The sequence below is a fragment of the Tripterygium wilfordii genome, chromosome 18 (genome assembly GCF_013401445.1).
Source record: "Tripterygium wilfordii isolate XIE 37 chromosome 18, ASM1340144v1, whole genome shotgun sequence".
In the NCBI taxonomy this organism is placed as follows: Eukaryota; Viridiplantae; Streptophyta; class Magnoliopsida; order Celastrales; family Celastraceae; genus Tripterygium; species Tripterygium wilfordii.
In genome coordinates, this window is record NC_052249.1 from 1,494,913 (window position 1) to 1,509,491 (window position 14,579).

At 39.3% G+C, this 14,579-nt stretch overlaps 3 protein-coding genes across 3 annotated transcripts; 2 read left to right on the forward strand and 1 right to left on the reverse strand.

The window, feature by feature from the left end:
* The first annotated feature begins 892 nt into the window (after nt 1–892).
* Nucleotides 893–9,112, forward strand: LOC119984069 (putative ABC transporter C family member 15). Its single transcript, XM_038827830.1, has 11 exons — nt 893–1,495; nt 2,445–4,795; nt 4,920–5,006; nt 5,388–6,038; nt 6,261–6,425; nt 6,708–7,002; nt 7,355–7,569; nt 7,735–8,040; nt 8,152–8,215; nt 8,299–8,538; nt 8,615–9,112. Exons 1-11 carry the CDS (start codon nt 1,453–1,455, stop codon nt 8,737–8,739), a joined length of 4,542 nt encoding a protein of 1,513 aa, XP_038683758.1. The 5' UTR covers nt 893–1,452; the 3' UTR covers nt 8,740–9,112.
* Nucleotides 9,113–9,479: 367 nt separating this feature from the next.
* On the forward strand, nt 9,480–10,878 carry LOC119984072 (chaperone protein DnaJ-like). The gene is made up of 4 exons (XM_038827833.1): nt 9,480–10,089; nt 10,173–10,269; nt 10,342–10,396; nt 10,476–10,878. The coding sequence occupies exons 1-4, from the start codon at nt 9,958–9,960 to the stop codon at nt 10,687–10,689; spliced, it is 498 nt and encodes a 165-aa protein (XP_038683761.1). The 5' UTR covers nt 9,480–9,957; the 3' UTR covers nt 10,690–10,878.
* Nucleotides 10,879–11,356: 478 nt separating this feature from the next.
* On the reverse strand, nt 11,357–14,532 carry LOC119984071 (WD-40 repeat-containing protein MSI1). The gene is made up of 4 exons (XM_038827832.1): nt 13,535–14,532; nt 12,519–12,643; nt 12,322–12,417; nt 11,357–11,975 (listed from the first exon to the last, which is right to left on the reverse strand). Exons 1-4 carry the CDS (start codon nt 14,357–14,359, stop codon nt 11,747–11,749), a joined length of 1,275 nt encoding a protein of 424 aa, XP_038683760.1. The 5' UTR covers nt 14,360–14,532; the 3' UTR covers nt 11,357–11,746.
* Nucleotides 14,533–14,579: the final 47 nt, after the last annotated feature.

Genomic DNA, 14,579 nt, shown 5'->3' on the forward strand with positions numbered 1-14,579 from the left:
CCTAATCATTCTCAATTTCTAAGAAATGACCAAGTGTCAATGGTTATCATTACTACTTTATTTGCATTTGCAAAGATGGAATGATTCATGAATAAGAAACTCTACATTGGACTTATTTACAATGTCAATTTTTTTGGCTGAAATGAGTATATAATTCTTTTCAATTTTTTCCACGGATAGCAATATCATTGTGATTAGGTACTGACCTTTGACCCAATTTATTCAATAATTAAGTCAGAAACTTTTGTGCACGAGGGCCTGATAGTATGAGTTTAAACCCATATCGAATGTCTAAATGATAAACTTATATGATGTCATTTTTGGTTATTGAAAACAAGTGTTTTATTTATTTTTTTATTTTTTTTGGAAATACAGTATCTAATGTCACGTTTTTTAAATGTAAAGAAGATTAAGGCAAAAGGTGGAGGTGAATCAAAAGTAGAAAACCACCTCACAAGGATCTATGCCCAATGCTATTGTAAAAAACTCAAAGTGAAATGCACCCAAAAAACAAAAGCAAAAAGAAGTTCAATTATCAAAGTTACACAGTGACAATAATTTATGCTTTCAAAGAGTATTATTGGGCACTCTTTAGCAGAACAAACAAAAAAAAAAACATCACTTTTCCACTTCTATGTAAAATCTGCAAATGTCATCTCACAATGTGACAAATCAAAGCATAAATCCGTCTTAAAGTTTGCTTCTTTCTTTTTTTATTAAGGAATCTCTCTTTTTTTGGTAACCCATAATTCTTCAATCCAATATGGACATTGGACCGTTGGATCCAACATGGACACCAAACGGTTGGGTCATTCCTAAACGCGAGCCGCCAACCCAACCCATCCCACGTTGAAACAGTTTAGATCGGCCTGAAGTCCGTACAAAAAATTACAACAAATAACTTCATCATTCCAAAAAGCTTATTGTTTTTTTGTTCTCTAGGAATCTCCACCACTAAGAAAAACCCATCTCATATACACAATTTTCAACTGCCAAATCTCTTCCTCTATGAAATTTAGCCCCCAACAAAACCTAGTGGATTTGTTGTTAAGACTCAATTTTCAAATACCACTAATTCTTTTGTCTGTCATTCACATGCCTAGGCATCAGAAAAAAACACAACAAAGAAAGAAGCCAAAGCGGCCGTCGTGGACGTGACAGAAAGGTCAAGTGACAGAACCACACACGCTTGCCGTACAACATGCCAAGAACCCGCATGCATACAAATTCTGGTTATATGTTCTTGATTTCTTTATTCTCTCCGTCTCTCCAATTTCATTTTCATGGTCCCCCTGTTGATGATCTGGGACTGAATAGGATCTCTGAAGCAGACTAGAACCTGCCCTTCAACGCATTTCATAATATACATCTTATGCACGATCAATCCAGTACTCTTTAACATAACGTTCAGGGCCATTGAAGCTTTCTTTACCTTCTCTGGAGAGAAGGAGGATGATGGATTTGGAAGAGATGTTCTTGTCGCATATTTCAGCCTGTAAGCTCTCTCTCACTGTTTTATTCATCCAAAATAACCAGCAAAAGAAAGGCCGTTTGGTTCTTGCCTTTTTGGATTTATGTTCTCTTTCTCTGTCTGTGTCGCTTTGCAGTTACCTGCAAAACTATGTCTGGACATGAAAATTTATGAAATACATTAATTTTTCGTATTATCATGGATGGATGATATGTGTTTGTGATGCTAGGAACTTGCATGAGTTGTTCTATGCAATGCAACACTGTTTCTATAGTAATTAGTTGTAACAATAATAGGCAACAAAGTTCAGTGTAGTGAAATCTGCAAAGATAGAAGACATCAAAACTTGTACTGGTAATCAAGCAGATATTAAAACCTGTTGGGAGCGAGCGACCAAAATCAAAGTTCTATCAGGGTACAGATTATGGATTTTGCTCCAGGAGTAAAAGTGTGAAAAGGAAGAGATTTGACCAAAGATGAGAAATATGATGAAAGCATATTATGCACAGAAAAAGTTCAACTTCTTCTTTTTTGTAAAGAAAGGATGAGCAGGGGCGACCAACGTAGAAAACCCTCCTTGGGTACTCATCCGCTGTGGAATATTTGGATGGAGCCATAGAGCATAAAGTTCAACTATTTAGCTGTTTCAAGACCCTATCAAGTAGAATATTCAAGAGATCAATAAGCTTTTTTCTGAAAGATAGCTTCTTTTAATTTCTTAAAAGTCTTCTAGCAATACAAGGCAGATTTAAGTAAGAATATCATCTGAAATATTGACCAAACTACAATCATATTCTTCAAAACCAATATCCAATTTATCTACTGCTCAAAGAGTATAAAATATGTGTGCTGCATGTGTTTGTGTGTATATAATGCCTTACAAATAATGATGGATGATAGCATAGCAGTGAAAGAAAATTTTGAAGTGCCCTTATTGAAGATGTTCATAACCTTTTTTTATATTCTGTGACAGCATTTAACCTCCAGTTTGGAAAAGCATGGCTGCAGCTAGACTCACCCTGTTTATGGGAGCACATAAGCATGGCCATCCAGCTAGGTTTCCTGGGAATTTTATTGATCCAGTTTGTAAGCAGATTATTGCGCCAAATATTCAAGTTCCAAGTAAAGGGTACAGAACATGGCACAGACGAGTATCCGATTGGTATCAAGTTCGGCTTCTCTTACAAAGCCACCCTAGTTTCCTCTACTGTACTCCTGGGAACCCATTGTTTGATGCTACTGATGTTGCTGAATGGTTCTGAGATTCACCATTGCAAGGCCAGAGTCAAAACTTTTTCGTCAGAGATCATGCAAGTAGTGTCATGGGCAATTACCCTAATTGCATTATACTGCATTCGGAAGAACAAGAACAAGAAGTTTCCTTGGATTCTAAGAGCGTGGTGGGTTTGCAGCTTCTTGTTACATCTTATCTGCACCTCTCTTGATACCTATGTCAGAGGTGCAAACCGTGAACCTCTTCAAATACAAGATTATGCAGACTTCATTTGTCTTCCTGCATCGATCTTCTTGCTGGGTATTTCGATCCGTGGAAAGACAGGCATTGTCTTGGTGGCCTCCAATGGCATCACTCAGCCACTTCTTGTTGAGAAAACTGACAAGGATTCAGCAAGCAAAAAGAAATCTTCATATGGGAAAGCTACTCTTCTCCAACTCATCACTTTTGCTTGGCTCAATCCTCTTTTTGCTGTCGGCATCAAGAAACCTCTTGAACAAAATGATATCCCAGATGTCGACGTCAAGGATTCTGCTGAATTTCTCTCTAGGTCCTTCACTGGAGATCTGAATAAAGTCAAGGAGAAAGATCAAACCACAAACCCATCAATCTATAGAGCAATACTTTTCTTCATCACAAAGAAAGCAGCAATAAATGCAATATTTGCAGTTGTAAGTGCATCGGCATCATATGTTGGCCCATATCTCATCAATGACTTTGTAAGCTTTCTAACGGAGAAGAAAACTCAGAAGTTAGAGACTGGTTACTTTCTTGCTCTAGCCTTTCTAGGAGCAAAGACAGTGGAGACAATAGCACAGAGGCAATGGATCTTCGGGGCTCGCCAGCTAGGCCTTCGCCTTCGAGCTGCATTGGTATCTCAAATATATAAAAAGGGTCTGCGTCTGTCAAGCCAATCTCGCCAAAGCCACAATGGTGGAGAGATTATGAACTATGTGAGTGTGGATATCCAACGAATCACAGATTTCATCTGGTACATGAATACCATATGGATGCTGCCTGTACAAATATCCTTAGCAGTCTATGTTTTACATACAAATATAGGATTGGGATCATTGGCTGCATTAGCCGCAACTTTAACGGTGATGGCCTTCAACATACCCCTTACAAGGATCCAGAAAAGATACCAGTCGAAGATCATGGAGGCCAAAGATGGTAGGATGAAAGCCACTTCAGAAGTTCTTCGAAACATGAAGATAATAAAGCTTCAAGCATGGGATAGTCAGTTTCTCCAAAAGCTAGAAGGCTTGAGGAAAATAGAGTATAACTGGTTATGGAAATCACTAAGGTTGGGGGCATTGTCAGCTTTCATATTCTGGGGGTCCCCCACATTCATTTCTGTGGTAACTTTTGGAGCATGCATGTTCATGGGGATTCAACTCACAGCGGGGAGAGTCTTATCTGCACTAGCGACATTCAGAATGTTACAGGACCCAATATTCAGTTTACCCGATTTACTCTCAGTAATAGCACAGGGTAAAGTTTCAGTAGATAGAGTGGCTTCCTTCCTTGGGGAAGAGGAAATTCAGCTTGATGCCATAGAGTTTGTTCCAAAAGATCAAACAGAGTACGGACTTGAGATTGACAATGGGAAGTTCAGTTGGGATCCCGAGTCAAGCAGCCCAACCCTTCATGGAATACATTTAAAAGTAAAGAGGGGGATGAAGGTGGCAATTTGTGGAACTGTAGGATCAGGAAAATCTAGCCTGCTTTCTTGTGTTATTGGAGAAATATCGAAGCTATCGGGAACAGTGAAGATCAGTGGAACAAAAGCTTATGTTCCCCAGTCACCATGGATACTGACAGGAAACATCAGGGATAATATTCTATTTGGGCATCCATATGACAGTGCCAAATATGACAGAACAGTTAAAGCATGTGCTTTGATAAAGGATTTTGAGTTGTTTTCCCATGGTGACCTAACAGAGATCGGAGAAAGAGGGATAAACATGAGTGGGGGGCAGAAGCAACGGATACAAATAGCCCGTGCTGTTTACCAGGATGCAGATATATATCTACTAGATGACCCTTTCAGTGCAGTGGATGCTCATACAGGAACCCAACTCTTTCATGTAAGTATCTTCTAGGCACTATACTTCGGGGCCTAAGTAACGAGTTAAGGCACTAGTATAAAACATAAGTATATTCTCTAGTTTCATGCATAAACGAAACAGTAATTTAATTGACATTTTGCAGGAATGCCTGATGGGGATACTTAAAGACAAGACCATATTATATGTTACCCACCAAGTCGAGTTTCTCCCAGCAGCAGAACTCATAGTGGTAAGAAAATTTGCTGCACAAGTCCCTGTACATAAGCTCAGTCATTTTATGAAGAACAACATGGAATGCCAAATATACTCATTAAGTCTTAAAAGCTAGAATTGAAGCTTAAAAAAAATAAAGGATATTTTCAGCAATGGAAAGACAGTTTCTAGAGATTTTCAAGTTATAAGAAAACTTTAACTCGCAATAATTAGGAACTACATCATTTGTTTGCCTAGAAAAAGCTCTCTTAAAAACTATACAGATATCATCAAATCATACAAAAGTACAAAACTAAGAAAGACGGGAAATTTGGGAAAACGCAAGTAATTTTCCAGGTAGAGGTTTGTGAGCTGTTGGAATGCTTGCAAAAACAGAATTACTGATAAATCTTGACAGGTGATGCAAAATGGAAGAATTGCACAAGCTGGAACTTTTGAAGAACTTCTAAAACAGAATATAGGATTTGAAGTTTTAGTTGGTGCTCATAATGAAGCTCTAGAGTCAATCCTCGCAGTTGAAAGTTCAAGTAGGACATCTCAAGAACCAGCATATGAATGCGAATCCCAAATTGATTCCACTTCAAATGCGGAACTTCTACACACACAGCATGATTCAGAGCATAACCTGTCCCTGGAGATAACAGAAAAGGGAGGAAAACTGGTGCAAGACGAAGAGAGAGAGACAGGGAGCATTGGGAAAGAGGTTTACTGGTCATATCTGACCACTGTGAAGGGTGGAATACTAGTTCCAATCATAATCTTGGCACAGTCATCATTCCAAGTGTTACAAATAGCCAGTAACTACTGGATGGCGTGGGCTACTCCTCCTACAAGTGAGGCTAAGCCAATATTTAGCATGAATACCGTATTACTAGTTTATATACTTCTAGCGGTTGGCAGTTCACTTTGTGTACTGGTGCGGTCATCCTTAGTTGCAATAGCAGGAATTTCAACAGCACAGAAGCTTTTCACAAACATGCAGAAGAGTGTTCTCCGTGCACCAATGGCATTTTTTGATTCAACGCCAACTGGAAGGATCCTAAACCGGGTGAGTAACTTATAAACTAAAACAACTATTAGAAAATTTGCGATTTGGCATCTACACTGCTATCATATAGAAAAAAAAAACAATGAATAATATTATTGATAATACCAAGTACTTTCAAGCTTATACACTATTCCTTAGTATTGGACAGTTATGCGACATGTAGATATGATTCCAGGATATATTTACCCTCGCATGAATTGACTAATGCAATCATATGAATAGGCATCTACAGATCAAAGTGTGCTGGACCTGGAAATGGCAAACAGAATAGGTTGGTGTGCTTTCTCGATAATACAGATACTAGGGACCATCGCAGTGATGTCGCAGGTAGCATGGGCCGTATTTGGTATCTTCATTCCAGTAACTGCAATATGCATATGGTACCAAGTAAGCAACATTTCTCATCTTCTCTAAATAGTTTGGATACTATAATCTTAGCATGTGGAAAATCGCACTAAGGAATGACCATGATGAATGCCCAAAAATATAATTTTAAGATGCTTCATGGAACCCCCTAATGGAATGTGTGAATTCAGTTTGAAAGGGCATATTTCAAATGACATGAAAAGAAAGAATAAATGAGTCATCCTTACATTGTTTTCAATGCCATATCTGAAATTGCTGTCGTGTTTTGTATAATGAATGATGAATTACTGGTGATTGCTCCAGCAATATTACACACCAACAGCAAGAGAATTGGCCCGCTTAGCACAGATACAGTTGGCTCCAATCCTTCACCACTTTTCAGAATCGCTATCAGGAGCAGCAACAATTCGTGCTTTTGATCAAGAAGACCGCTTTTTCAATGCAAACCTTGGTCTTATAGATGGCCATTCAAGGCCATGGTTTCACAATGTATCTGCAATGGAATGGCTTTCCTTCAGACTGAATATACTATCCAATTTTGTGTTTGCCTTCTCACTGGTTGTGTTGGTATCCCTCCCTGAAGGAATCATCAATCCAAGTAAGTCATCATCATCATCATGACAAACAATGTTTGGGGCCAGTTATATGAATCCATATGAAAAATAAGTGAGAATCCACCATGTGATTCTTCTGACAACAAGTTTTATAGGTTATTTACCATAACAACCACAAACACAGAATATGTGAAGGTTCACTTGTTTTGCCTTATCAGTTGGAGTGGATGTCACGCATGTATCCGACTCATATATGCTGATATCATTCATTCGCCAGCTTTCTTAGTATGACTGTTGATTTATTTATCCAGAAAGTAGAGTGAAATATGGCAAAAGGGAATAAAGAAGTAAGTCCTGAGAGATCACTTACATCCAATTGTACTCTTTCTTTTTCAGGCATTGCAGGGTTGGCAGTAACGTATGGAATAAATCTGAATGTTTTGCAAGCTTCAGTTATATGGAATATATGCAATGCAGAAAATAAAATGATCTCAGTAGAAAGAATACTTCAGTACTCAAACATACCAAGTGAAGCACCTCATTTGATTGAAGAAAGAAGACCCCCAACTAGCTGGCCAGAAGTCGGAATAATCTGCTTCAAAAATTTGCAAGTAACCCTCTATTAGAATATATATATATAGAGACACACACACACACACACACACACACATATATATATCAATCGCATCCATAGCAGATCCATTGTAACATATGTACTTGTTCATGCAAGTTTTTTTTTTCCTATTTACTAATAAGTATTAATGCTTTCTTCGTAGATTCGATATGCGGAACATCTTCCATCTGTTTTAAAGAATATTAACTGCACCTTTCATGGAAGAAAGAAGGTTGGTGTTGTGGGAAGGACAGGTAGTGGGAAATCAACCCTTATACAGGCTATATTCAGGATTGTTGAACCCAGAGAAGGGAGCATTATAATCGATGGTGTAGACATTTGCAACATTGGGCTTCATGACTTGAGGTCAAGACTAAGCATCATTCCACAGGACCCAACAATGTTTGAAGGAACAGTGAGAGGAAACCTCGACCCTTTAATGCAATATTCTGATCATGAAGTATGGGAGGTAATCATTCCTACAAAGGACTATTAGAGCGACATTTTCTGTTGAATATAATGTCCTATTTATAACACAGATTATTGACTAATCATTGAGAAAACTCCCAAAATATTGTAGACTTTAGACAAGTGTCAACTGGGTGATCTGGTGCGTGCTAAGGAAGAGAAATTGGATACCACAGGTCAGGTTCATTAATTTGACTGCTACTGATAGCTGATTCGGTTTGTTTCCATCAAGAATTATTGACACTGATGACTGTGGCAGTGATTGAAAATGGAGAAAATTGGAGTGTGGGGCAAAGACAGCTGTTCTGCCTTGGAAGAGCCTTACTAAAGAAGAGCAGCATTCTAGTGTTAGATGAAGCAACAGCATCAGTAGACTCTGCTACTGACAATGTGATACAGAAGATTATTAGTCAGGAATTCAAAGATCGGACAGTTGTGACAATAGCACACAGAATCCACACGGTTATTGACAGTGATTTTGTTTTAGTCCTTCATGATGGTAAGCATAAATCATATAATCAAGTCATATGATCCAGAAGAGAATATTTAAATTAACATCTACTTGCCCATAACAGGAAGAATCGCGGAGTATGATACCCCGGCAAAGCTACTTGAAAGAGAGGATTCATTCTTTTCTAAACTTATAAAGGAGTACTCCATGAGATCAAAGGGTTTCAACAGCAAGGAAAAGTCCACATGATTAAATCATTGCTAATCAGAATCTATGATGACCCAGCAATAGAGACTGAAAACATCCTCAGATGATACCAGTAGACAGTTCGAGTGAATGAAGCCAAGGAATCAACAAGAACCCGCTTGCAGTAACCGTAACAATATGCAATGGAGAGCTAAAGTTCATTCCTTTCTTTTCAAGTACAACCCCAGGAAAGAGAAGCAGCACACCCAAAATCCAGGAAACAAAAATCACTATAACTAGCAGGATATAACTATAAGCATATCAATAATTATTTTAGTATTCTAGGAGTAGTAATAACACATGAGGGAGAATTTTTGGATGGTTTACCATTTGCCCATTTACACTTTTTTTTGTAATTGGTAATTCTCCAACCCAACATGCCCAACTCTAAACTTGGGTCGCTAACCCAGCCGCTCCACGTTGAGACAGGAAAGACCGGGCGCCCAAACTGCAAGTTTAGAGTTGCAATATTTCATGGAGTACTCCTTTATAAGTTTAGAGAAGAATGAATCCTCTCTTTCAAGTAGCTTTGCAGGGGTATCATACTCCACGACTCTTCCTGTTATGAGCAAGTAATGTTAATTTAAATATTCTCTTCTGGTTTATATGACTTGATTATATGATTTACGCTTACCATCACGAAGGACTAAAACAAAATCACTGTCAATATTGCAACCTCTCGCATTTGCGATTTACCCACCAGAAACCAGGAAATAGGATTACAACAGCTACAAAACACAGCACAAACAGCTTAAATCAAATTGGTTTTCTTGTGATCAATACAGACCAAACAAACTTAATTGTAGTTGAAATATAACATATAACAAATCACAATTTTCATCACCTTTTTTTTTTTCATATTTAAATTGAACCTAAAAAAGCAAGTAGAGTGAGGACATACCTTTCATGATCCAAAGGCTAAGCCCTAATGAATAAGCTAGTCTCTTCCATTTCACCAGAAGTTCACATTTGGGCGCCAAAAAGGGAAGAGAGAGGCTCAAGTCTCAAACTAAACATGAAGCACTCTATTGGGCCAAAATTGGGCTTGACCCAGAATCTTCGAAAGGAAGATCATAAGCTCCAGAGTCTACGAGGGCCCCTATGAGGCCTTTTCTGGACCGACATTGGGCTTCAGCTTGCCGGCCCATGCATACGCACAATTCTGATCACGATCATTAGAAGAATTGGGGAGGGGTTTTCGGTGGTACGGCGAAAGCGATAATGCCGTTGAGCGGCGAAGGAAGCCTTTCTATTATAAGAGCCGTCGGACAGGATGCTCCGAATCGGAATGGCAACGATGTTCCTTCTCTCCGTCTCTCTGTCCCTAAGCCTTCTTGGATTGTCCGAACCGAGGCACGTTTCACCTTGCAATGTTAACAAGAATTCCTCTTCCTTCTTTGTTTTGCGTTGTTTTGAAATTCGTTTGTTTCTTTCAGTCAAATGTTCGAAAAATGGTGAGGAAGAAACCAGACCCACCTTGTGTTGTCTGCAATGGCAGGGGAGCAGTTGATTGTACATATTGTCGCGGAAGAGGTTTTTCATATTTTCTCTCCTACTCTCTCTCTCTCTCTCTCTCTATCAATATCTGATCTCAATCCTCTGTAGGAAGGACAAATTGTGTGCATCTAACCATGCTTCCAAATGGGGAATGGCCAAAATGGTGAGAAAGTACCAAAGTTTCGATCTTTGATGAGTACAATGTCGAGATTTGTTGAAGAAATACTGGGTAAGTGTTGCAGGTGCAGGGATTGTGGTGGCAGTGGACTGGGATTGTGTTCCCGCTGCCTTGGAACGGGAGAGTATAGGCATATCATGGGCTTCAACTTCATGAAGATGGATTCTGATCAAAATCACAAGGAGCCACCACAAGATGGAGGTAACTCTAATTCAGGACCTCACACTGCAGCTGATCGACTACTGAATGAAGAGTTATGGAACGACCACAAAAAATAGGACTTTGGTCTGGAAGTAAAAAGCAGCTATTTTTAGCCAGAGAAGATACTGTAAAGTTGCATAATTGCTCTGCCATTGAAGACTGTATTGTGTTGGTGTCATCTGTGCTGTTGCCTGTTGGCTCTTGAACCAGAGCTGCATTTAAAATGAATTTACATCTTAAATAATAAATACTCTTTTTCCGTGCGACTGTCTGATCACTCATAGACTAAACACGAGAAAGCTAAGAGAAAAGCAAAGATCCATCTTAACCAACATTAAGAAGGTGATATGGTGATTCATCCGTCCCACATCGCTTAATGAGGTGCTTCGTATGAGTAGATCTAGCCTTAACTAGTATGACGAGTTTTAAAATTGTACGGGTGAAAATCCAAAGCGAACAATGGGTTGGACATGTATGTGGGGATACACAAGGATGCGTGCCTTTGAGGTGGAGAGAAGGATGTGGTCATTCCTCTGCTCCGCATCATCCTATGTTCTCATGAAGTGTTTTATATGAACAAGAGCATTTATTTTATGTTCTCATGAATTGCTTTATATGAACAAGAGCATTTTAAAGTCGTGCGGATAGAATCCAAAACAAATAATATAAATAATATTGTATTAGTAGGTTGACCGGCATAAAAAGGTGATAAGAGAAGCTACGAAAAATGTGGAAGACAATGGATTCCACTAAAACAATCAATTATAATTTATAAAGATGGGGGGAAAGAGTCTTAAAAGGCTATTTTGCTATAATTAATCCACTCCAGATGAAACCCTCAACTTGTGCCTACTCTGGTTGCAGGAGCTCGGACCTTGCCCCTACCCATTTCAACATCCAAAGCCTACAAAGTACACACACAAGCTATAGAGTATTCGTAAAACATTCCAGCAGGTTGGTACAAGGATTGAAACACAATACCACATACACGGACTCACAGAGGTTAAAGGTCAGAGATGGAGCCAAAGATATTTTCCAGAACTCAATAGTAAATTAAACAAGAGAACAAAAAACTACAATAAACCCCTATTACAGTTTGATAAACTATTTCGGTTTCCCAGTATGAAGAATACTCTACGTTACTTTTGTGGTGTCATCTCCTGGTATATCATCCTCGTCATGATAGATATTCTCTGCCATCTGCCATATTTGAAGGATGTTATCTTCAGCCACACTAGCAACAACCCAATCTTCACAAGGGTTCCATGAAAAATCCGATATTTTACTAGTGTGACCACCATGAATGAAGAGCAACTCAGGGGGACCATCTTCAGCATCCTCTGGTGTCTGTTCCTCATCAATCCTGCAAACAAGGCCCCAAATACACATTAATATTATAAAAGACAATAATCATGGAGCCAACATACAACGGAAGCAACTCTGGCCACATTCTATAATTTTTCTTCGGAACAGTTCAGAGCACAAAAATGACTTAATTAAGAAGCTCGTGAAAGAATCTTGATATTGATTTGTCAATGTTGCCAATATTCCAATTCATTATCACAGCTTTCAATGCAGCACTTCTTAATATATGTTCACTTGGTCTCATAATTTTTCCCCTTAATGGAGATAGCCTCACAGTTGAATGAATGTCATCCAGTCCCACAGAACCTCAATTTGAAAAAGTCAAGGATCAATCAAGGACATACCTGCTAAGATCCCACACCATAAGCCGTCTCCCAAGGCAACAAGAAGCAAGAATAGTCTCATTCTTCGGATTCCACCCCACTTGGAAAACTTCCTCTCTGTAACATCATGGCATAAGAACAGACTCGAGAAATAAAAAGGACAGCATGCACCTACGGTGAAAGTACTAGATAAAACATATATACAACGGAGTTCTTACTTGTGACAGTCAAACGTGTGGAGTGCAGTACTGATCTTGCGCAGATCAAATAACTTAACTGTCTTATCAGTAGATCCTGTTGCCACAACCCATTCGTTGAATGGATTAAAAGCTAAGCAGTTAACCTAACACAAGAACACAACATCGTTATCTTATTAATTTACAAAACAAATATAAAGCTTATGGAAGGGAAAGCAATGCAATTAACTCTTAACATTTGGGAGTGATAAATTCAGTTCATTATCAAATAATATGACAGTGCATTAATTTCATGACCATATATCAGGATACAAAGGAGTCTGAATAGTATCAATATATTTTCCCTCACACAAATAACAATCTGGTGAAGCACTCTGGTGCCCGTATCATGATGTACTAAACATGGTACTCAAACTCCATAACAAAAACTTCCAGCCAAGACGTCCCTTAAAGGTAAAAGCACAGGGCACTTTTTGAGCAATTTCACATAGAAATGAATAAATCATCCAAATTAAGTAGGGATCTACAGTCATTTAATCCATTAACCATAACAAAACTTCCAGCCAAGAAGTCCCTTAAAGGCAAAAGCACAGGGCACTTTTTGAACCATTCCACATAGAAATGAATAAATCAACTAAATTTAGTAGGGATCTGCAGTCAATTAATCCATTACATCATAACCACTATCCGTTAAGCTAAAAGGGGAGGTTATAAGCATTTTTTCAGCTGTTGTTGGACAATCTTTTTTTGGGTGCAACGCTTTTGTTGGACAATCAAAATAGATTTTGGCTCAAGAATGTAGAAACAAGAGAATTAAGAGTTAATTGGGATGCTTTTCTTTCTCTCTTTATTCTTTCTAAAATTCATCTGGCTATACTGCTTATTCAATTACAGTGGTCTCTGTCTTTTCCCTTTTGTTTGAGATTCATATATCTTGCTATGAGGTCTTAATTTTCTCAATGTAATGAATATTTCATGTCAATATAGATACATATTTGAAGAAAATAAAAACCATGAACAAAAGTCTTGAAACATACCTCACTCTGGTGAGCAACTACGGACTGGACAGGCTTGGTGGCCGAAGGAGTGCGGAGATCCCATATAAGCAGGTATTGATCATCCCCTACAGAACCAAATAGGTATTCATGCCTAAGATGCCAGGCTACATCCTCAACAACACCCTCGTGGACCTTGAAGATTTGCGTAGCATCAAGGGCCTTGTTCTTGGGAGTGGCGTTGATATCCCATAGACAGATTTGCGCATCATCGGAACCGCTAAGCAAATGCCCCTGCTTGAACTTGCTCCAAGACAACCCATAACCCTCGGTGGTGTGACCCCTGAGCCGCAGGTCGGGGTTGCACGCGCCGTCAAGAGGGGGTTTCGAGGGATGCTTACTGTAGTCGAAAACAAACACTTCTGCATTGATGGTCTTGGTAGCGATAATAAAGGGGTTCTGCGGCATATACCTAGCGCGATTGACCTCGCCGTCGTGATTGATCTGCTGTATAATTTGGACCTTACCGTTGGCGGCACCGAATCCGCCAAGGTCGGAACGGTCATCTTCGTAGTGACGAGCATCGTTCTCGGCATCATCGAGGGGGAGCTGGACCTGGGCAAGTATGAGGTAATTGGGCTCGTTCTCGGAGGTGTGAGTGCCAAGAATCATCTTCTGGACGGAGTAGTCCTTACCCGGCGGCTCTTCCCTGTCTGGAAGCCATTCGACGGTGAGTGACGGCCACTCTAGGGCATGAGTTATGACTAAATCGTAGAGAAAAGGAGTGTTCTTTTTCCAGATTTTGTACTCTTCGTTTATCAGTCTCTCCTCAATCTCTCCCCTCATCTCCTCCTCGTCTTTCCCCATTTTTTCTTCGAATGATTTGGTTCTCTCTGTCCCCTAATTCGAACTGTATCGATTGAATTTCTCTCTGGCTGTGTTTTAGGGATTTAGAGGGAAAAGTGACTTCCCGCCACTGCGGAGAGTAGCGAAATCCCTAATCGAAAAACCCTCATTTGCCTTCTCGTTATGAACCTCTATATGGTTATAGTTATTGCATTCATGGTAGCTTTTATCAACAATAACT